Below are 22,805 nucleotides of genomic sequence, written 5' to 3'. Positions count from 1 at the left end.
TCTGGAAAATGTGTGCGTTCTCCTGGCTGAGCCCGGGGTCAGCAGATGGCCGCCCTGAGCCAGCCTGAACCTACTTCTGTGCAGCCCCACAACTGTGTGTGGTTTGTGTGCTGTTAAACGACTGCGGGGCCAGGCGTGTAGCTCAGTGGCGCGGCGCCTGCCTGGCAAGCATGAGGCCGAGCTTGATTCCCAGAACCAGGAAGGGGAAGGAAGGGACAAGGAAGAGAGCAAAGTGCTGCGACCACGGCTCAGCGGTGAAGTGGGTCCCTGGGGTGCAGGAGCCCTGGTCTGCTCTACCGCACCACAAAGAACAAACCACCCTGAGTGCCCAGCAGTGATGAGATGGCCCCGTCCCCACCGGCAGGCTCCTGGCAGGCGCGCACCCACCTCGTCTTGCAGGTTGATGTCGCCGGGCCCGCGGTTGAGCTGCTCCTGCAGGCTGGACACCACGGCGTTGTTGCCGGGCACTCGGTAGATGCCGGTGGACTCCAGCCCCCGGGCCTCCACGATGCGACAGCAGGCAGCCACGATGAGAGGCACGCGCTGTGGACAGGCAGCGGGTTAGGGCAGCGCACCACGGAGGGAGAGCGGAGCGGTCTGCCTGTCTCCCTGCCCTGCCCGCCGCCAGGGTGCCGCGAAGCCCACCTGGTTCTCTGGGGCCGGCTGGCACTCCTCCAGCCGGACCCCGAAGGCCCTCGGGGTGGCCTTCTTGTTCTTCTTGATGATGTTGATGCCCCAGGGAGTTTTGGGGGCAGCCGTAGTGTCATCTGGGGTGCAGGGGGGGAGAGAGCGCAGTGAGGGACACGAGATGGGGCTACTGGGGTTGCCATCAGTGGCACCTAAGCCCCTCGAGGAGCCCACGGAGGGCACCCACCCCACGGGAAGGGCTGGGGCTATGCTGTAGCCAGACCAAGCACCGGATGGATCAAGCACAGGAGGATCCCTGACGGCCAGAAGCACAGAAAGCGAGGCGCCTCCAAGGCGGGGGGGGGGGGGGGGAGCCCGCAGGCCGAAGGCAGGGTGTCCTGGAGACTCCCGCCAGTGCCCTTCCAGCCGCGGGGCGCCCGATCTCACAGCGCCGCCCCGACCCCTGCGCCCGGCCGAGGCCCCACCTACCCTTGCTCCCCGGGGACTGCTCCTGGGTCCTGAGGCCGCGCACCGCACTCTGCTTGAGGAACTCGGACTTGAGCCCCCCCAGCCCGCGAGAGACTTTGGGGGAGGCATCGGCTTTGGGCCCAGAGCCGTGGCTGCGGAGGAAGAGGGGAAAGCGGTGTTCATCACGCCAGCGGCCCCCACCCCCTGCACCCGCACCCCAAGGGCCGCCCGGGGCGGGCCTCACCTCACTTTGCGGTAATCGTTAAGCTTCTTGCTGATCAGAGCTTGGTTGGCCCAGCCGGGGTCCTGGAGCAGGAGAGAGAGGCGCGGCCGTCAGCGCCCGCAGCCCACGCAGCTGGCTCGGCCTGGTCCACCCCGCCCCGCCCCGGGCCCCCCCCCCCCCCGCCCGGCGCCTGGCTCACCTCGCCCTCGGCCCTGCTGTTCTCCCGGATCGCTCTGATCCAGCCCAGCATGTCATCGCGGTCCTCAGCCTGAAAGAGATATTCACAGAAGTCAGCGGTGGTCAGCCGGAACACGTGCCTCCTCTTGGTGTCGCTGTAGGAGATGTCCACCAGGCAGGAGCCGATGCAGACGGGCGCCGCCTCCTCCTCACCTGCGCCGGCCGCCGCAGCCCCCGCCGCCGGCCCGGGCTCCCGCCGCTCCTTGCTCAGGCAGAGCGAGCGCGCCCGCAGCGTGGCGTACACCCGCTTCCACTGGCGCAGCCCGCTGCCCGCCTTCTGCGGAGACACGGGAGAGCAGCGTGAGAGCGGGCACCGACTGACCTCCCCACTCGGGCTGGCATGTGTGCTCCGGGATGGACAGGGGCTCCCCAGTAGCCCCGGCTGGCCTCCAGTCCCAGGCGATCCTCCTGCCTCGGCCTCCTGAGCGCTGGGATGACAGGCGTGCGCAGGGCCCCATCATCTTTTGGCAGCTGCCTCCTTTTCTCCCTTCAGGTCCGAGTGTCCAGGAGGCCTCCATCACCTCCTCCTCGAGGCTCCTCTGCCATTTCTTTCCCCAAAGCCAGCCGCACACACTGTCACACCTCCAACCTCACCCTGAGCACTTGCTGTGACCTCAGGTTATTTCCTCAGCTCCCGGGCAGGGAGCTCACCTGCCTTCTCTCCAGGGCCCGAAGCCCTGCACCCAGAGCCAGGCTGGGCCAGGCCCATTGGCATCCACTGAGGGTCCTTGCCACACCCAGGGCAGGGGCTGCACCCCCATTGGATCAGGGCAGGGTGACGCCTCGTTCGGTGGGTTCTACGCCAAGGTCATGACACTGCTGGCCAGACACAGAGGTGTGGGGGAGGCTTGGGGGCACCCCAACGTGCGGTCATCTGGACTCCCCTTCCAGGGAGCCAGGCCCAGGCTGGCACTCAGCCTTACAAAGGCTGAGATCAGGACCTCAAGTTCCAGGCCAGCCTGGGTGACCCACAGTAAGTGCTGCCTCAAAACAAAGCCGGGCAGGGTGGTACAGGCCTGTGATCTCAGCACTCAGGAGGCTGAGGCAGGGGGATCACTTCGAATTCAAGGCCAGCCTAAACTACATGGCAAGAGCTCATATCAAAAAACCAAAAATGAAAACTCCTCTGCAGGGGGAATTTTAGAGTTACAGCAAGGTGCTGCCAGGCTCCGGAGACTAAAGGACCTGGATGACCTTGGACTCCCCAAGCCCGGCTCTGGCCTCAGTGTCCTTGCTAACAAGTCTGGGACATCCAGTTGGAACGCCGGCTCTGTGGCTGCAGGCACACATTACGCTGCTCCTGCCTGAGCTCTGCCTGAGTCTCGGCCTCCGAGGAGGAGGGGATGCTGGGCAGATGTCAGCAGCTGGAGCACGACACCTGGACAGAAGCCGTGTCTGCCACTGACTGGGGGGCCCTTCCTCTTAATTCCTGACCAAAGGCACAAGCGACAGCAGATTTTGCCCAGCGAGAGATGGAAGCTTCTGTCCTCCAGAAGAGGGGGCCGCTACTGTCCCTGTTGGAAGCACTTAAGTCCCCAGAGCTGGGGATGGAACCCGGGAGGACCCTCCAGGTGGCTCACAGCCTGCACTGAAGGGCTTCGTCGCCACACTCCTGCCCCTTGCCCAGCTGCGCTGGCCCTCCGAGGTCACCCTCCTGGCCTGACTTCATCTTTGCCTTGCTTACTGCTGGGGACTGAAGCCAGGCCCCACACACTATGCAAGCCATCTGTCACAGCTGCATCCCCAGCCCTTTGAATTTTTCTTTTCTTTTTTGGTACCAGGGATCGAACTCGGGTCCTTGCACTTGCGCAGGAGGCGGCGAAACCACTGAGCTAAATCCCCGGCCTGATTTTTCTTTTATTTTGAAACAGGTTCTCATTAAGTTGCCCAGGCTGGGTTCAAACTTGCAAATCTCTTGCCTCAGCCTCCCAAGTTGCTGGAATTACAGACCTGGGCCACCACTTTTGGCTCTGACTGCCATTTTTGTTGTTGTTTTTGAGACAGGGTCTCATTATGTAGCTCAGGCTGGCCTCCAACTCATGGTGATCTTCCTGCCTCAGCCTCCTGAGTGCTAAGATTACAGATGTGCACCACCAGGCCCGGCTACTCCTATGTCCTTGATACCTGAGGCCTTCAATAAGCCCAGGCCACCTTCTCCTCCAACTTTTCTCCAAAGGTTCCCTCTCCTGGCTTCACACCATGACCCTGATCAGGGCCCCTCAGTCACCCAGACAACAGCCATGGCCCTACGTCCTCCATCACAGACCCAACGCTTGTCTCCTGCGTCACACACTTCCCTCTCTGCCCATTAGACACACACACACACACACGTTCCCGGATGTCTGGCCCCCAGCGCCCCATGCCTGGGCGCTCCAGCATCTCCTCCCGCTTCCCCAGTCCCTTGCTCCCCTGGGTTTGGGCTCCTGTGCCCTCAGTTCTCAGCCTGGGGTTCTCCCTCCCAGCCCCACTGAGCACCTCAGCACCTGTAAGCCCTGGGCCCCAAGCGCTTTCTCCACCCTGACCTCCTCATGGTGGCCATCAGGGTGCGTGAGCCTGTCCCTGGGTCACGTGGTATCACCGACCCCCAGGAGCAAGGTGTGAAATGCAGCCACAGTCAGCCTCTACCTCACAGGGGCCATGTCCACCCTCGGGGCAGCAAAGACACCTGGGAAAAACATGGCATCTGCCCTGCACACTCAAGACTGCGCTCGCCTAGGATCCCTACCGGAGCAGCATGGTGACAACACACACAGCGCCCACATCCTGTTAAGCCTCGCAAGTCCCCTAGAGAGGATTTAAAGAGGATGGGAGCTGGGCACGTGGGCGCACACCTGTGACCCCAGTACGCACAGAGAGGAGGGTCTCAAGTTCAAGCCCAATCTGGAAAACTGAGTGACTCACCGAGACCCGGTCACAAAATAGAAATAAAAAGGGCTGGGGATGGAGCTCAGTGCAGAAGCCCTAGGTTTGATCCCCAGTACTGCAATGAGTAAATAAATAAATAGAGTGTATGGGAGGATATGTATAAGCTGTATCCAAACACTGCTCCTTTTGTTTGTTTTGGTTTTTTTTTTTGAGACAAGGTCTCACCATGTACCCCAGGCTGGCCTCTAACTTGCGATCTTCCTGCCTCAGCCTCCCAAGGGCTGGGATTCCAAGTGTGCACCACTATGCCCAGTGAGATCACCACATTCATTTATTTACCATTATTAGGGCTGGGGATTTAGCTCAGTGGTTCTACTGCCTGCCTTGCAAGCACAAGGACCCAAGTTAGATCCCTGGTACCAAAAAAAAAATTTCCCTATTTAGTATTATTTTTATTTTTGGTGCCAAGGGCTGAACCCAGGGCCTCCTGCTTGCTACACCAGTGCCCTACCCTGAGCTGAGTCCCCGCCCACAGCACCCCCTCATCTGCGCCTGACACAAGCTCGGGGCAGAGACGACTGCGGGCTCCACTCAGACGGGGCCGAGCCAGGCTCATCCTCAGCCCCTTGGCCACTCTGGGGAGACCTGGGGGACAGCAGTGGGCTCTTCCCCGGGTCCTGGGGTCTTGGGGTCCTGCTTTCTTGCCCCGCTCCTCCTGCAGCCTGGGTCCCTTGACCTCCTCTCTCACCTGGGTCACACGGAGCCGCTACCTGGACCCCTCACCACCAGGGCGGCCCTGTTAGCCCTCAAGAGGCCAGCTGGCACCCCAGAGCCGTAACCCTCTCCGGATACAAGGGTCCCTGCTGTCCTGAGACACATGGCCGAATGGTCCTCAGGGCCTGAGGAGGCTGAGCCCAGAGACTGCTCAAGCCTGGGTTCCCCTGGGGGACCTTGCTCCCTGCGGCCACTTTTGGCTGGGGGAACGCTGCTAGGATTCCCTGCCATCCCTTCTGCTTCCAGCGGCTGCAGGGCAGGCGTGGCAGCTGCAGAGCCTGACCACCACCCTCCCGCTGAATCCTCCCACCACCTTACCTTCCCCTTCCTGGTGAGGACCTGCTTGTACGATAGCCAGCCCTCTCTCCTGACATCACTGAAGGCTGAGTCTGAGAGGTCAGAGGTGGAGTGCCGCTTGGAAGGGGCATCAGCATCTTCGGACGTTCCCCAGCTATCCAGGGACTGCAGGGAGACAACACAGGGCAGGTTAGGGTGGCTCCTAACGTACCAGCACCTCAGGAGCCCCATGGGCCACCATCAGCCTCTCGGGCCTGGTGCATATCCATGCTGTCCTCCAAAGCGCTGTGTGACCTCCAGGTCCTGGCTTGGCCTCTCTGAGCTGTCACGAGCTGTGACAGAGAAGCCAGAAGGGGGAAAAGCTGGGCCCTGCCAGCAGACACAAGCCTCCCACGCTAGAAAAGCCAATCTGGACCCTGTTTTAACTTTACAGCCTTAAAGGAAATAAGGAAACAGGGGAAGGAACTTTGTCAACAAGGAGTTAAGTAAATAAGGGAAGTGGGAACATCAACAAAGACCGAGGGAGCAAAGCAGGTAGTCATGTCCAGGAGGAGTTAAACAGAGAAGTGACTGTGTCAACAGACTCCGGGAGGAGGACAACAAGCCCAGGGAGAGCCGAGTAAACCGAGGAAGCAATAAAGAGCGACCCGGGTGGCAGTGGTGTCAAGCTAAGTCCAGACAGGGAGGGCTTGACATCCAAGTGGCTTTTTCAGCCCATAAATAGGCAAGCCGGATGTGGTGGCACACACCTGTGATCCCAGCACTGGGGAGGCTGAGGCAGGAGGATCACTGCAAGTTCAAGGGCAGCCTGGACTACACAGTGAGACATTGTCTCAAGAAAACCAAAAAAGGGGCCAGGGATTCAGCTCAGTGGTTCTGCCACCTGCCTCACAAACCCAAGGACCCAAGTTTGATCCCCAGTACCAAAAAACAGAAAAAAAAAGAAAAGAAAACCCAAAAAGAAAAAGGAACACCACAGGGCTGGGGTGCAGCTCAGTGGTAGACCTCTTGCCTGGTACTCAAGGCCCTGGGTTTACCCCCAGCATCGCAAGACAAGGAGCCTGCAGCTGCTGCAGCCCCAACCCTTTGGCCCCCAGACCCTCAGGCTGCGACTCCAGCCTCTCCAGTAGCGTCACTGTCACTACTCCTTCCAGTGTGCCGTCCAGGCAGACGCTACGTGCACGTGGGCAGCGTCTCCCCAGGGAGGCACAGGGAGAGCACTGGAGACCCCGCCATGCTGCGGACAGGTGAGCACCCTGCCTTCAGGAGTTCGGGGACAGCAGCATGTGCAGGGAGCCCAGGGAGGCCGGAAAGGTCAGGTGGAGGCTGAAACTGCCCAACAGGCCCAAGAACCCGAGAGAACGTGAAAAGGGCCGGGCGCGGTGGCGCACACCTATGATCTCAGCACTCAGGAGGCTGAGGCAGGAGGATCGTTGCAAGTTTGAGGCCAGCCTGGGCCACATAGTGAGTTCGAGGCCAGCCTGGACTACACAGCAAGACCCTGTCTCCAAAAAATAAAAACAAAAATAGTAACAAAAAGTAGGTCACGAGGTTAAAGGAGGGCTGGAAAGGGGTTCAGAGATGGGGAGGAGACAAATGCAAAGGCCTTGGGTTCAGAAGGCGCAGGGTGGTGAAGGAGGGGAGGAGCAGGAGTCCCCAGGCCCTGAGCCCCTCCCTGCCCCGCCCGCGCTCACCCCGTCCGTGAAGAAGCTCCGGAGCACCCGCAGGCTGGGCACGCGGCTCGGCAGGCGCCTGGGGAGCAAGGACCAAGGTGAGGAGTAAGGACGGGAGTGACCTCGCTTGCCCACAGCTGGCCCTGAGGCCCTGGCCTCCCGCCCACGTCCCCCGGTCCTCACCGCAGCGCCCGGCCCTCGTCCCGGAAGGTGTTGAGGCCGTCGTCACAGGACTTGGAGCGCTCGGTGGTGATGGCCAGCAGGTAGGAGGAGCGGCGCCCGGCCTTGATGCTGCCTGCAAAGGGGCTGCATCAGCCCAGGGAGCAAGCGGAGGGCAGGGAGGGGCCAGGGCTCAGGGCCACCGCACAGCGCCCTGGGGACAGCGCAGGGCACTCACTGCAGTCTTTCGCGTAGTGGCGGCTGAGGGCAAAGGTGAAGGTCGGTGAGGATGGGCTGGTGCCCAAGACCGGGGCTGAGTTCATGGCACTGGAGACCACGGCCGACGCAGGGACGTGCTTGGCCTGGAGATCGATGCTGGGGCTGGTGGGCTCATCTGCGGGGCACGAAGGGCACTGTGACGGCGAACATAGAAGGCTGCCCCGCCCAGCCCGGCCCGCCTGCACCCCTCACCCCAAACCTGGAGCCCACCCCACAGCTCCTGCAGCCTGCACGGCCCTGTAGCAACGCACCAGATGGGCCAGGAGCCAGGAGCTCCCGCTTCTCTGCCCTCGGGCGGCACACTGCACAGGCCCGGACGCCCTCCCATCCTTCCAGTCTTGGCCCGAATGTCCTTTTCCCACATTCCCTCCATGCCCGCCACGCCCAGTCTAGGCCACACAGCCTCCCGAGCTCCCTGTGCCACACCTGTGGCCCTGGGTGGGCCTGTCAGACCGTGTGCCCAGGAGGGACGGAGGGCAGGGCGGCAGGGAAAAGGGGAAGAGTGAGGAGGAACAGGAGAAGGGGCAAGGGGTGGAAAGAAGGAGCACAGGAGGGGATTTAGCTCAGTGGTTCTGCTGCCTGCCTTGTAGGCAAAAGGACATGAGTTTGATCCCCGCTTCCAAAAAACAAAAATTTTTTCGGGGCCAGGATTTAGCTCAGTGGTTTCACCGCCTGCTGCACAAGCGCAAGGACCCGAGTTCGATCCCTGGTACCAAAAAAAAAAAGAAGGAGCACAGGAAAAGACGAACGAAAAGAGGAGAAAGAGAGGGAGAGAAGGAAGAACGGATGGATGCAAGAAAGGAGGGAAGGATGGAGGAAGGCAGAAGTGGGAGAAGACGGCAGGAAAGCACAAATGAACAGGAGGCAAAGCAGCAGGAGGCTGCAGAGAATGGATGGATGGACAAACAGATGGACACAGTGTGGATGGACAGAGAACAAGGCGATCCCATCCGAACCCACCCGGGTCCTGGGCACGGTAGACACCTGGGTGGCACAGCAGCCAGTGTCCCAAGAGGGCCGCACCGTCACTCACCGATGAAGGGGATGGAAGCCAGTGAGTCCTCGGTGGTGGCCAAGGGGGTGACCCTCCTGCCCAAGCGCTCCCCTCGCCCGCCTGCCTCTGGCTCCGGGGTTTCGTCCCCAAGTCCAAGGTTCATCTGTCGGGCGGGGCCCAGGGGGCCCTTTCGGCCTGTGGGCGGCTTCTGCCTCAGGATGACCTCCTCGCGGGGGTCTTCGGCCGGGGGCTCCAGGGCCAGGGCGTTGGGCTCGGGCCTTGTCACCCTGGGCGGTTCAGAGGCCTCGGGTGGGAATGGTGTGGCAGTCTGGGCCAGGCTGAAGCTGGGCAGCCCCCCGAAGGGCGAGTCCCGGAAGGAGAGCGCGTGCAGAAGGCCAGTCCGGCGCTGGAAGGACGGGCTGTAGCTTCGGTAGCCCATGTACCCAATGTCGTCCAGGCCCTGCAGGCCGGGTGCAGGAAGGGCCTGAGGCCCTGGCAGGTCCCGAGCAGGGCAGGCAGTTGTGTGGGCAGCAGGATGCTGGGAGGCCCAGCTGCAGCGCTCGAAGCGGGGTGACCCCAGCAGGCCTGGTCCCAGGGCCTCGGCGGAGCGGGTGGCCCGGCCCAGATAGTCCTCTGAGCGTGCCCGGTGCCAGCTCTCCCGGCCCAGCTGGCTCAAAGCATCCTGGGACGTGGAGCAGGGCCACGCACGGTGGGCGGTCACCTCCTCCAGCCGGTCCTGCGAGGCACTGCGGGCCCGGGGTGGCATGGCCGGGCACCGACTCTCCCCCGCCCTGCGGGGTACCTGCTTCGACAGCCAGTTCGACAGGGCCTGCTGGCACTCCAGTCTGCTGGGGAGCGCCCGGCTGCCGGGCTCTGGGAAGGCACGGGACGTCCGGGGCTCCTCAGGTAGGTGGGGGAAGGCACCAGGGCTGGGGCGGGGCTGGCTCATCCCCAAGGAAGAGGACTCTGGGTGGGTGAGGGTGGCGGGCGGAACGCGGGGCCCTGGGTCACTCCACGCGGCAGGGCTCCGGGGGTCACTGAGCAGGGCCGAGGTGGGCTCAGGCACCATAGTGGCCCAGGCAGACAGCCGGGCTGGTGGGGCGTAGGTCTTCCGGGGGTAGCAGAGAGGGGGTGGCTCGGGGATGCTGCGGGCCTCTCCAGAATAGGGCTCGTTCCCCTTCAGGTAGGCATCCTGGGAATAGGCCTGGTAGGGACAAAGACAGTGAGCAGGGCCACCCAAGGCACCCAGAGGGAGAGGCCCGGGTGGGGTGGGTGGGCAGACAAAGAAGCGGCAGGCTTCGCACGCACGCACAAACCCTAGACAGGGCGGGCGACAAGGACAGCTTGCAGCCTCACACGCCCTCTCATCTGCGCTCTGGACCGCCCCGTCCACCCCACTGCCCACTGCCGGCGTCCCACAATGCCCGCAGCCACGCAGGTGGGGCGGGAAACTCCAGCGAAGGTGGCGGACTGAGGAGAAAGCCGCCCAGAGGCCTGTCTGGGGTGGGGTGGGCTAGGGACAGGGGCCTGGCTGCTGGGCCCCCGGGTGAAGAAGACCCGTCCCACATCCTGTCCCCTAGAGCCGGCCCGGAGGAGGGGCCAGCCCTTGGCAGCCAGTGGAGGGACCCTGGGCCATCTTCCGCCACCGCAGGCCTGGAATCTGGCACGGGTTGCCAAGGCTGACACTGCATCGCTGAGCAGTGACAGGGCTGGCGCTTAGGCCCTGCCAAAAAAGGAGCGGCCCGGGGACAGGCTGCCCGCTGGCGGCCCAGCCGGGAGGGCAGAGTGAAGCATCGGAGGGGGGGAGGCGAACCCAGGCAAACACGCAGCCACGGCGCCGGCCACAGGGAGACACACACCGAGAGCAGCACAATGAGACACCCACGCACGCGCTGCCCCTGGCCGGCACAAACATCATGTGACGGGGATGCGCTGACCACCCACACCCCTTGCACTCGGCACTCGGCCCCTCTGCCGCCCGCCACACCGTACCTCTCCCTCCGGCCATCCCGCCGGCTCCCGGGGCGCCCCGCATCAGGGCTGCGGCCACAGCATCCCGCTCGCCCCGCCTCGCAGACGCCCCCAAGGCCACGCCCGCCCGCCCGGTCCCTCGCCGGCGGGAGGAGGGGTGTGGAGGCCGCGCAGCGTCGGCGGTGGCGTCAGCGCTGCCGGGGCCCGATTGGCCCGAGGCCTCGGCTCCCGACCGACCGCAGGAATGCCTGGGCCCCACCCTCGCGCGGAGGTGGGGGCGCCGTGGAGGCCCCCAGATGCCAACATCCGGGGCCGTGGGCCCCCTGGAGCCCACCCGGGGAGCAAGGCCCGGAGCTGCTGCTCTCCCTGCCAGATGGAGACAGCAGGGCTTCCTGGTCCCTCCAGTCATCACCGCTTAACCAGCCTGGCCTGGGGGGGGGGCGTCCAGGCAGGGTCTTTGAGACCTGGGGTGAGCCCTCCACCTCCTCAAGCCCCATTCTGTCCTCCCCCTTCCCAGGAAGGGCGAGGGGACGATTGATTGAGGTCAGGGGTGGAGGTTCCCAGAGGGCCACGGTGCCAAGGGTGGCACTGTGATTACCAGAGCTGCTCCAGGCAGAAGCCCGGCAAGTGCTCCCATGGGCCCTCAGGATCCCCTGGCAGGCAGTGACCTCTGGCAACGCAAGTCGGCATGCAGTGGGTGGGGACCCATGGGACCAGGGAGCCTGGCACTGGCCAAGAGCTCAGCCCGGGACTAGGGGCACAGGGCTGTGTGTGGGTGGCCATGGCAGGGCGTCTGTGGGACACAGCCCGTGCTGCGTCCCAAGTGTGCCCAGGTGTGTGGGGGGAGGGGTTTTGGGCTGCACATCTGGCTGTATAAACCTGAGGCCTGCGATACTGCTGGGTGAGGACTGAGGAACTGGAGTGTGCTGCGGAGTTGTGGGTGCGTGTGTGCGCGTGTGATCGCACACCAGCTGGTGTTTCCACATGCAGCAAGAGCCCCAGGCTCTGCTGTGACCTGCGCTGTTCCCACCATGGGCCCCAAGGTCCAGCTCTGCGGGCTGTGACATCAGCGGTGGGTCGGGGTGCATGGGGCATCTGCACGGTGGCCTGGCCTGTGTGCTGTGTCACCGGAGCACACACGTGCTACACCAAAGGCAGTGCTGGGACTGTGTTGTGTCCTGGTGTGACCTGTCTGTGCCCCGAGTGAAGCTGAGGATGCAGTAGGCTGGGGGCCTTGGGACCCGTGGGTCACCAGTCAGAGGGGGTGGAACCCGGCACCTCTCACAGGCACCAGCAAGAACATGCCAGTCTGGTGGGGCCCGCTGGGCCACCTCCTTCTGGTACCCGGCAGGAATCCTGCCTGCCGAGGCCAGTGCCTGCCCTCTCCCGAGCAGCCCCGAATGAAGCAACAGGCAGCCCCCACCCAGGGAGGGGCCCGAAGCCCAGATTGGGCAGTGCCAGGCTGGGTTTCCCTCTCTCTCCCACGGGGGGCGGGGCAGGGCTGAGGGCCACCGACTGCCTGGCAGTGGGGCTGCGGGACTCACCAGCTGGAGGACGTCCTCGTCCTTGGGCATGATGGTCAGCTCCAGGTTGTCATCGCTGCAGGGACAGGGCCAGGGCTGAGGTCAAGCTGGGCGGAGGACAGGGACCCCGGCTGCCAGGGTCTGGGGTGCTCTCCTGGGAGGGAGGCGGGCGCTCACCTGTTCTGGATCAGCGCTATGACCTGGGAGTAGGTCTTCCCGATGACGCTTTCCCCGTTCACCTTCACCAGCCGGTCTCCTGGGCACAAGGGTGCAGCCACGCATGAGAGGCAGGGGGCGCCATGGCCCACGGGGTACCCGGCTGGTACGGACAGCAGTGGGGAATCGGCCCGGCACCTGCAGCTGGTAATCCCACCCACCCTGACTCTCACCTGTGCGGAGCCCCGCCCTGTGTGCGGGGCCATCGTCCTTGATGTTCTTCACAAAGATGGTGTCCATGGGCTCCAGGCGGTGCCGCGGGGAGGGGCCTGCAGGCATCGGCCAGGTTAGGGGGTGATGCCGAAGGTCACACCCACCCACAGCTACACACGGGGCCCTGAGAGTGAATCACAGCCACACGGACACAGCATACACGCTCATGCCCACAGGCCCCGGCACCAGACCCATGGATGCACAGTGAGCCAGCAAGAGGCCATGCGGGGCGGGCGAGAACCCACATGGGCACAGAGAGAGCCCCACGAATGTCCACACGTCCCTATCAGAAACCAGACTAAGCGGGCACCAAGACACTGTCCTCGGTGCGTGCTCACTTGTGATCTCAGCACTGGGGAGGCAGAGCAGGGGGATTGTGAGTTCAAGGCCAGCCTGGGCTACTTAGTGAGTTCAAGGCAGCCTGAACTGCACAGCGAGACCTTATCTCAGAAAATCAAAAACAAAAAAGACAAAGGACAGACACAGCCCAAGGGACTCCATATCAAGTCCTGAAGATACTTGGCAGCTCCGGAGACCCACACAATGAAAATGTCCCCTTGGGCCGGGGATTTAGCTCAGTGGTTCCAGTGCCTGCCTTGCAAGCGCAAGGTCCAGAGTTCGATCCCCAGTACCAAAAAAAAAAAAAGAAAGAAAGAAAATGTCCCCGCACACACCAGGGAACAACCAGCACTCACACCTCCCACCCCCTCCTTGGGGGGGCTCCAGACGGAGCCCAGAGAGCCCTGGCCAGGCTTGCACTCCATTGGACCCCAGAACCCTCCCTCTGGCGTGTGCCTGCTTGCTCTGCCAGCCACGTCACCTACAGTGTGGGCCTGTCCCGGGTGCTGGCTCGTCCCCACCCCAGCCTGTGGCACAGGGATGCAGGAGGGCTGTCCCATGGCTGCCCGCAATGCCCAGGGGCAGGACAGGACAGCTGCTGAACACCCGGGGGTGGGAGCTGGCAAGGGGCCCGCAGGTGGCAAGGGCGACAGGCAGGAGAGTGAGGCTGGAGTGTAAGGAGACCTCCGGTCCCTGCAGGGTCCCGCCACCTCTCTGTGCAAGGCCACCCCTTCTCCAGGACTCGGCAGCCCAGGCCTGGGCTCTGGTCTGAGCCGGGAGCAACTCCAGGGAGGACACGGGTGCCGCCCGTCTGCCACCCAGAGTGCCAGGGTCCGCGGGAGGGACGGGAGGAGAGCGAGCGAGGGGAGCTGCCCGGAGACCAGGGACAGAGGAGAACGGGAACAGCAGGTGGCAGAGCCCGGGGCCAGGGCTGCACCGCGCCAGCCGCACTCACCTCCTCCTCCTCCTCCTCCTCCTCCTCCTGCTGCTCCTGCTCCTCGGCCCCCTCGGCCCCCATTCTCTTCCTCCTGCAGCAACAGAGCAGCGGGTCCGGCCCTCAGCGCCACGGAGGAGCCCAGCTGCCCCTCCCTCCAGCTTCCAGCGAGCCAGCAGCAGGCGAGGGCTGTCTGGTGTACCCCAAGACCCAGGCCAAGCTCCCGTGGCCTCAGCCCCCGCATGGCAACCCCGCCCCTGGGAACCCAGTGCTCCAGCCCCCATCCCTGTTCCTGTCCCCAGGGAGTTCCCAGGCCCGGGGGAGGTGCTGCACGCTGAACACCAGGGCAGACAGATAAGCAGGGCGCCAAGCCCCAACAGTGCTATTGCCAGTGCTCAGAGAATGAGGCGGATGGAGGGGACAGGCTGATCAGCCGCCCTCTGGGGAGGGGAACAGGACGCGCAGACTCTTGGTGGCCGGAAGAAGCAAGGACATGCAGGGCCAGACCTGAATACAGCGTTGGAGCGGGGAAGGATAGCGTCTTTTGTGGGACAGTGGACAGCAGCCAGGGCAGCGGTCTCTGGTAGCAGCAAGGTGCAGAGGCAAGGGGTCCCCCAGAAGGCCCCGGGGACACTCTGGGGGAAGGGGTGCAGGAGCCGGGACTGAGGGAAGAAGGAAGGCCCAGGCCAGTAGGACGTGGCACCTCAGAGCCCTCTCCACAGACACGGGGCCATTTCACAGCAACACCAGCCTTGTCTGAGGCCTCCAGAGCCAGAGCTGGAACCCAGCACACGCTGGTGGCTGGGCCAGGACAGGGGCCCCTTCCGGGTGCAGTACATGCTGATAAGAGGTGACAGCAGAGTTCGGGTGGCGGGGGTGGATGGATCCATTTGGACTGCTGAGCCCCCAAGGGCTTCAGGGCAGCAACAGGGAGAGAGCTCGGCCAGGGCCCCAGCCCTGCTGGGTCTGGAGAGGTGATGGCTGTTTCACCCAGCCCAGGGCCTTCTGGGGCCCGAGGAGGGAGAGCTCGGCACCCTGGGCCACAGCCGCTGCCACTGTCCCCATCTGCAGGGTGCCCTGAGAGAAGGTAGCAGGGGCCCGGAAGGAGGGGGCTCCAGGGACCAAGGGGGCCTGTCTCCTTGGACATGGGGGGTGGGACCGTGCCACACAGCACTTCCACCCTAAGCATAGCTGTGGCCAGTGACAGTGGCGACCCCCTGCAGTGCCACGTACACACACACGTTTACAGAGCTGCATGCGTGCACACCCGTGCCCAGCATGGCATACACGCACGTGTGTGTGCAGACACGTAAGCACACAGACAAAGGCCGTCAAACCCAGTGCTTTGGTTCTCTGGCAGGTGGGATCAAGTTCCCCAAGGGAGACCCCCAACAGCTGTGGCAGACTGATTCCAGCACTGGAGGAAGGGGGCAGAGGGGCTGTGGACCCCAGTGTAAATCCGTCTCCTCCCCTGCTGGAAGAGAGCAGGATGGGCCCTGATTGCTGCCTGGCCCCTCCTGTCTGCTCCCTGTGCTCCTCTTGGCTCTGCCTCAACCCAAGCCTGGGCTGGCTGATGGGCTTGGAGAGCCTGACATTTATCCTAGGGCCGGAAGGGCTCGCTCAGGGCCAAGTCAATAAAGGCACCCAGGGCACAGCAGGAATGGCCGCGGAGGTGGGTGGGACAGCCCCAAGCCCAGGTGCCTTAGGAGCTGTCCCAGAACTGGGGTCCTCTGTCGCCACCCAGGGCCTGGGGCATAGTGGGAAGGGCTGCAGAGCTGCGCTGGACCGACTCTGTGATCGCTGCGGACTGGGACAGCAGACCAGTTCAGAAGCCGCCAGTGGACAAAGAGGCTCAGGAGCCCCATCTTTCCCAAGACGGCCATTCACCTGGGCTCCCACCTCTGGGTCCCCACCCTGACCCAGCCGCTCCTGTCTCCCGAGAAGAACCAGGCCACAGCAGTCAGAGCTCTGCCCCCTCACACAGCACCAGCACCCCAGCCCCTGCAGCCCTCTCCTGGACCTTATCGGGGGGGTCGGGCTTCACCCCAGGAGGGAGCCCCCACCCGCGGAGCTCCCAGGCCGGGCAGGCAGGCTACCTTCAGGCTGCAGTGCACGGCAGACTCGGGTGGGTACACGATGAAGTGCCGCAGGGTGAAGCCGAAGCCGTCCTGGAGACTCTTGTGCAGCAGCAGCGTCCTCGGCCCCTGCCAGGGCAGCGGGCGCCCGGGAGAGCACCCATCTCTTGGGCCCAGGGGCAGCTGCGGGACACAGGGAGGGAGGGTGAGTGGTGGGTGGCTGGCACCCTGCCTGGGACCTGAGAGGGACCACGGGGTCCCCTCCCTGCTGCCCTCAGCAGCCCAGCAGTTTCCGCCTTCTGTTTCCCTTCAGTCCCCGCCACGTCCTCCCCTTCAGAGAACCAGGTGGAGAACCAGATATTCACTCAGCACGGCAAACATTCACTGAGCGCCTGCCAGGCAGGGTGCTGCCCACAGCCTTCTTGGCTGGAGGTGCCTGCTGCCGCCTGGGCACGCACAACCCCCCCCACACACCCAAACATGAGGCAGATCTCCAGCAGCACGAGTCCACATGCTTCTGCAGACAAAAACACGAGCAGCCACGGACCTGCACACACAGACACACGTCTGGGCACAGAGACACATCCCTCGAGTGGCAGCAGAACATGGGGACCGAGAGCTTCCAGGGCACAGACAGGGTGGACATCGGACAGGGGTGAAGGAACAGCCGCGGGTCCCGGAGCGCGCCTGGCTCCCCGGAGCGGGTGGCATGGGGACAGGCAGCACCCACCGGGAGAAGATGCCCTGCAGGTCCCCCTGGACAGAGGACAGTGGGTGACAGGAGGGCGTCAGAGAGGCTGCACACAGGCCAGACAGAGAAGAGGGTGCCCTGGGAGGCTGGCACAGGAAATGCCAGGAGGCCCCCCTCGGGGATGCCACCCAACACTGGTGCCCCTAACCAGACGCCTGGGGAGCAAAGCACCTCCCACCCAACCCCCAGCAGTGCTCGGCTCCTCGCTCCTCCTGGGCCCCTGGCACCGAGGGAGGAAGCCCACAGTCCTAGGGGGCTCCCACTTCACCCCACAGCTTCCCATCTAGGGCAGGTGGACAATGCCTCGGGGTCAGCACGAGCATCATTTCCCCAGCTCCTGCGCATGTTGTGTGCCCAGCCCCTCCTGACCCTTTTACCATGGGCGGGAGGCTGAGGCAAGCTCGGGGGAGAAGAGGAGCATTGGATGCAGGCAGCAGGCTGCAAGGCGCCCAGGGCCAGGGCCAGGGCCAGTAGAGGACAGGAAGAGGACAGAGTGAAGGGCCAGGCAAGGGGACCAGAGGAATCAGTCAGAAAATCCCAGGTGAGACTGGGCTTCCCCATCCCCAGAAGGGGCCAAGGCAAATCTGGATCACCCTAGACTGGAGACCTTGGCAGGGATCGGGTACCTGGCAGGGGACTCAATGATGTCCCCGGCTCCTTCCGCTTGAGCAACAGTCCCAAGGGGGCCTGGGGAGCCCAGAGGTTTGCTGGGGATTCAGAAGAGGTCTGAAATCTCCTGCATTTCCTATCAGCAAGGAGCTGATCAGAGAGAGGGAGGAGGGCCGGAGGACCCCTTCCTCCCCCTGCAGAAGCCCCTGCCCCTCTGCAGCCCCCCTGCCATCCCCCACCCGGGCACAGAGCTGTTCCCTGCACCCATTGTTCCCTGGTGTCCCGGATTAAGGTTTAAGCCACCAGCTGCCCCAGTGAGAAGTGGCTGGGACAGGTCCCCGCACGCCCCCGCCCCACCCTCCCCAAACACATCCCGCCTGGAGCTGCCAGCGGGCTGGGGGGTGCCAATGGGGGGCTGCCTGAGCTCCAGGCCCTGGGGCACCTCCCCTCCGTCCTCTGCTCACCCCAACACTCCTGCTGCCCCCTCTTATCTCTGCTTTTCCCTTCCCCGTCCTCCACCCCTTCCTCCCGAGCTGCAGGAATGTCACTAACATCCCTGCCACCGCTGTCACACTCCTGCCTGGACAGGGGATGCCACAGACCCCGCCAGAGCAGGGGCTGCGGGCTGGGAAGTTCTCCCTTCCCCTTCACCTCAATCCTTCTTCACATGCAAATATTTCCACTCCCTTCTGACCCGGCCACCCTGGGTCTTGCTGGCACTGTCAGCAGAAGGGAGGTGACAGGGACAGTTTGCACTCTCCCCCACTGCCTCTCCCACACCCACGCGGAGCGGGGGATGAGGGCACGCACAGGGCCGGGACATGACTGATGAACCCCCCCCCCCCCGGCCCAGACCAAGCTCCAAACACTCCTGCCCTCCTGCCAGGAAGGAAGGGACATCCAGGAGCACCTGCGGGTAGCGGGAGAAGGGCACCCACGAGGCCAACGTAGACATGCAGTAAGTTGGCAACACCAGGAACGAGAGCCCAGAAGCGCAGCTCCTCCCCTGGGGGGAGCATAAAGAGGTCACCGCAGGGAGACAGCGCTGGGGCTGGCACAGCGCCACTGTGACTCACGACCTGCCAGCCGGGCAGATCCCGGGCATCAGAGCACTGCCCCCGGCCCCCACGGCAAGAGATCACTGCCGCCTGCCGGGCTGTCCTGCCACCTCAGCACCCTTCGCCCACTGGGAAACCCGCCCGTGCCCAAGCCCAGATGCCCCAGCGGGGTGTCCACTCCGAGAGGGTGTCCACTGCTCCATCTAGCCCTGCCGGTGCCAAGCTCCCTGTGGGCCCCAACTCTGGCTCTGGGATTCCTAGATGCCCCCGTCCCTTCTGTCCCTCCACCGCCTGCAAGCCATAAAAGGGCTGCGCTCTCAGAGCTCTGCCCAGACCTGGGGCCCTGGCCCAGCAACCCTGGGGAGTTCCACCCCACAGGCCCAGCCGCCAGCCCCATCTCCCCACACCGTCCTGGAAGCGGGGCTCACCCTGGCCCGGTGCGGCCCACGGTGGCCCAGGCAGGGCATCCAGAGGCAGCGGGGCTCCGGGGCGCTGCAGTCCACGCCGACCGCGCGCGCCCAGCGCCAGCCCCCCGCGCCCGCGCGCTCCACGCGCCACGCCTCGCTGCCCACCAGCGCCGCGCCCCGCTGGGCACCCCGGGTCGAACAGCCGCTCGAGCCCCCGCTCGCCCGGGGCTGGGGCTGGGCTGCTGGAGCGGCTCCGAGCCCTGTGGGCGGCATTCTCGGTCCCCTGGGGCGCAGAGGGACGCTGGGGGTGCCAGCCCGCCCCCCGGAGCCGCGGGCCCCGAGGGGACGGGCAGCGCGTGCGGACGGAGGCAGCACGGCTGGAGGGCGCCGGCCTGCGCCAGCCTGCGCCCGCCAAAGGCGCCCGCCCGTCCGGGACAGAGCGGTGGCGGTGGCGGCAGACGCCTCCCCCAGGGGGCGGCCCCAGAGCGCGCCCTGACCCACAGCTGCCGCCACACGTGCGCGCGCAACACGCACGGAGCACAGCCTGCCACGGCCGGGGAAACTCACTCCCGACCACGCACCTCATGCCCTCCCCACTCACATGCACCACTCTCCCGAGCACACCCAGAGAAACGGGTTCACACATGCACTGCCTGCACACACGGAAACAGACCCGCAGCACACGCCCGTCCGCGCTCACCTCGGTTCTGCACGCCCCACAGAAACACACGGCCACTCATGTACCCCACCTGCGTGGACACCCCGGGCACACCCGCCCCGGTAGAGACACGTCTGCCATATACCCGCTGTCCCTCAGAAAGCACCCCCGTGCCAGGCACCCACACGCCCCTCACAGGGTGCCCGCGAAAGCCAGGGCCCACTGATGGCCCAGGTGGACCCCTCCAGCCCAGGACGCCCCAGAGGCTCCTCTGACAGCCAGCCCCCAGAGGGTCCCCAGGCCCCTCGGTGTGAGTCAGAGAGGCCCCTTCGACCAGGCCTGCCCTCCTCTCCTTTCCGGGTGCTCGGCTCCCAATCCCTTCCCCTCCCCGGGCAGGGGGGTCAGGGCCCTTGGCTAGTGCGAGTGTCACCGGACTGCCGTGTTCCTGTCACACCGAACTGCTCACTGCTACAGCCACTCACTGTGGCCCAGTTTGTGGAGAATGAAGCTGAGGCCCAGCACGTCATGGTGTCACCGCAGCACTGGGACAACTCAAAGCCTCAGAGCCCTGGATTTCAACTTTGGGTCTGACCCCTAACCCCAGCCAGCAGCCAAAGGCTGAAGTTGGGGGGCAGCTCCCGCTCAAGAAGGACCCCAAATCCAGAAACCCTCCATCCAGGGAGACAGTCGCCTCTCCCGGAGATGCTGCTGAAAGGGAGCCGGAGGCAGAAGCCAGTTCCCCGCCCTCCCATCCTGTCATCCACGTCCCAGGGGAAGGGGCAGGTGCCCTGGGGGTGGTCATGTCCGTGGGAGGTGAGAGAGAAGTAAGGAGACTCGAGGGGAAGGGGCCGGGCCTGGGGTGGGCAGGAGCAGAAGCAAGGGAGGAGGAGGAAGAAGGAGGAGGCCAGCGAGCGGGTTTTGTTCTCCCACTTCCTGTTTCCCGAGGGTGGCCCCCAGCAGAAGCCCGACCCCACCCCACCCTGGCGGAAGCCCTTTGAAAGCACTGTGGCCGCTGAGTCAGGAGGACCTGGGGAGAGAGGGAGGGGGCAGCAGGGCAGTCAGGGACATCGGACGGCACCTCCTTCTGCACCCTTTTCCAGCCCTGTGGGGCTAGGAAACCAAGGGCTCTGGGTCTGCCCAGCTGCTGCCCTTGGCGGGTGGGTCCCTCCCTGTCACATGCCCCTGTGGAAGCTGCCTTTCCTCTTGCTGCAAGGCCGCTCCTGAAGCTGAGGAAAAGGGTTGTCCCCTCTCAGGCCCCTTTGCCTCGCCAGGCTGACAGGTGCTACCCTGTCCCAGATGGATGGGAGGACTCTCTCGCTCTCAAAAGAGTGGGGAGGTGTGGTGGCGCACACCTGTGATCCCAGCATTGAGGAGGCTGAGGCAGGAGGATCACCCCGAGTTTGAGGCCAGCTGGGGCTACATAGTAAGACCTCGTTTCAAAAACAGAAACTTGTGGGGCGCTGTGAGGCTGCAGGAAAGGGAGAGGTAGACTGCAGGAAAGGGAGAGGTAGACACAGGGCTCGGGTTTCATGCCCGAGGCTTCAGACACCTGGAAGGGGCCAGACCTAGACCTGGACCCAGGGCTGTGCGGAGTCCAGGCCCGGGGAGCCTGCTCCCTCCCCCATTTCCTCTGGGAAAGGAATGTGGGGTGGGCCCCAGTGGCCGTGGGGGAGGGGCCGGGGCTGGGAAATACCAGGCGTTGCTGAGATTCTATTCCAAGCCTTCCTGCCCAGCGAGTCCTCCCCTGTCCCGCTTCCTCCCCCGCTGGGGGCAGGAATTACTGATCGGTCCCTCCCCCCTCCCCCCGCAGCGCGAGCTGACCAGCTTGCAAAATCCATTCAGCTTCATCTTCCCGTGGAGCCCTGCGGGGGAGGGGCTTGGAGGCTGGACCCCAAAGGGAGAGCACTCTCGAAAACACCTGCCCTGGTTCCCTTTTGACCCTTGCGCTAAGAGCTGGATAGGCAGACATTCTTTTTTGTTTATTTTCTTTTGTTTTGTTTTGTTTGTGAGACAGAGTCTCACTATGTAGTTTAGGCTAAACTTGAACTCACTGTGTAGCCCAGGCTGGCCTCGAACTCATGGCAATCCTCCTGCCTCAGCCTCCGGAGTGCTAGGATTAGACAAATGCCATTGGACAGTACAGGCATGAGTGCCACCAGGGCAGGCTCTGCCCTTTTAATCCTTGTTCTTAGCTCCCGACACTGAGGCTGATTCAGGGCCTCGGTTCTAGGAAGCTGGGGGCAGATCCAGGGTTCTAATTCCTCACCCCGACCTCTTTCCATGGGGTGCTGCGGGTCAAGGCCTGGGCACCCTCTCAGGAGTCTCCTGGCTCCTTCCCTTTTTTGGGGGGGGGTTCCTGAAGTTCCAGGGTCAGGCCCTGCCAGCCACTGTCACCGCCACCAAAGGCGACCCCCAGCACTGACAGGAGAGGCAGCCATGGGGGCAGCCCTGGGGCGCGGGCAGGGTGCCGGTCTGGTTGGCCCTCTAGGATCTGGTGGAGGCATTCGGAAGAGGGTGAGAGCCTCCAGGAGCACGGGGGTCAGGGACAGGGAAAGACGGAAGTGAGAGCGACTCAGGGTCAGTGGCCTCCTTTTCCTCCCTCTGGCTTGGGCAGCACCTCCTCCCAGAATGCAGGCCCCAAACTACAAGATGATGAGCTGAGCCACGGTCCCCAAAGAATCACCCAGCATTTACCAAGCACCACCTGGTCCCCCAGGACACCCCCAGCCCACACAGGGACGGGCACAGCCAGGGCCGCGCCGTCCAAGCAAGAGAGCAATGCGATACCGGCTCTGCCCTCCCAGCCCACGCCTCTGCCCCCTGCCCCAGTCTCCTCCCAGGGCTGCACCTCCTCCACCCTTCAACCCCCGCGGGGCACAGGCTCCGCCCCCCAGGACGTGTCCCCACAGGCAGAGCGGAGGAGCCGGCTGGCCAAGTGGCACCCTGGAATCCCTGGGAACTTGGGACCCCTGCAGCGGGTCTGGCTGGGGCAGGGGATGGTTCAGGGGTCTCCCAGACCCAGGGCTCCCCCTCTCTGGTTGGGGTGGCCTGTGTCCCTTGCTCCTTCCCCCTTACACTGGGCCACAGCCAAGGAAGGCTAAGGTGAGAAGGAAGCACTTGGGTGTCAGGCACCCACCACTGTCCTGGGACAGGGCAGAGACACAGGGACACCCCGAATAGGGGTGAATTTGGGCTAGGATGCAGGCTGTTGAGTCCAGGACTCGTGGATCTGAGTTCTGTCTCCGCCTTTTTTTTTTTTTTTTTTTTGAGGCAGGGTCTCACTATGTAACTCAAATTGGCCTCAAACTCACAGTGATCATCCTGCCTCAGCCTCCAGAGTGCTGGGATCACAGGCGTGCACCACCACACCCAGCTCTACCACTTTCTAGCTCTGACACCCTGGGAAATGACGCAGCTCTCAATGGGTGTTGGGAGGATTAGCAGCTAAAGGAACT

General features: G+C 64.1%; 1 protein-coding gene across 5 annotated transcripts in view; it reads right to left on the bottom strand.

Moving 5' to 3' along the window:
• The window catches only part of Arhgap23 (Rho GTPase activating protein 23), a 61,534-nt gene that overhangs the window by 19,846 nt on the left and 18,883 nt on the right, over window positions 1-22,805 (bottom strand). For 2 of the 5 annotated variants that reach the window (XM_013077634.3, XM_013077633.3), the window contains exons 2-16: window positions 15,889-16,050; window positions 13,814-13,886; window positions 12,480-12,575; window positions 12,268-12,346; window positions 12,112-12,166; window positions 8,636-9,800; window positions 7,562-7,717; window positions 7,348-7,459; window positions 7,186-7,243; window positions 5,513-5,656; window positions 1,518-1,832; window positions 1,340-1,401; window positions 1,117-1,247; window positions 646-767; window positions 388-543 (exon numbers count right to left, since the gene is read on the bottom strand). In XM_013077634.3, coding sequence (XP_012933088.2) covers window positions 388-543; window positions 646-767; window positions 1,117-1,247; window positions 1,340-1,401; window positions 1,518-1,832; window positions 5,513-5,656; window positions 7,186-7,243; window positions 7,348-7,459; window positions 7,562-7,717; window positions 8,636-9,800; window positions 12,112-12,166; window positions 12,268-12,346; window positions 12,480-12,575; window positions 13,814-13,886; window positions 15,889-16,050 — 2,886 coding nt within the window. Of the gene's footprint in view, window positions 1-387; window positions 544-645; window positions 768-1,116; window positions 1,248-1,339; window positions 1,402-1,517; window positions 1,833-5,512; window positions 5,657-7,185; window positions 7,244-7,347; window positions 7,460-7,561; window positions 7,718-8,635; window positions 9,801-10,588; window positions 10,729-12,111; window positions 12,167-12,267; window positions 12,347-12,479; window positions 12,576-13,813; window positions 13,887-15,888; window positions 16,051-18,713; window positions 19,100-22,805 lie in introns of those variants that run through there. The other 3 variants (XM_021239856.2, XM_087202331.1, XM_004859551.4) reach the window with 3 other exon arrangements.

The sequence above is a fragment of the Heterocephalus glaber genome, unplaced genomic scaffold (genome assembly GCF_053883595.1).
Source record: "Heterocephalus glaber isolate CG9 unplaced genomic scaffold, H.glaber_assembly_v1.0 deba00001773, whole genome shotgun sequence".
NCBI classification, from domain to species: domain Eukaryota; kingdom Metazoa; phylum Chordata; class Mammalia; order Rodentia; family Bathyergidae; genus Heterocephalus; species Heterocephalus glaber.
The sequence above is the reverse complement of the archived record's forward strand: the minus strand, read 5'-3'. Positions and strand labels throughout refer to the sequence as shown.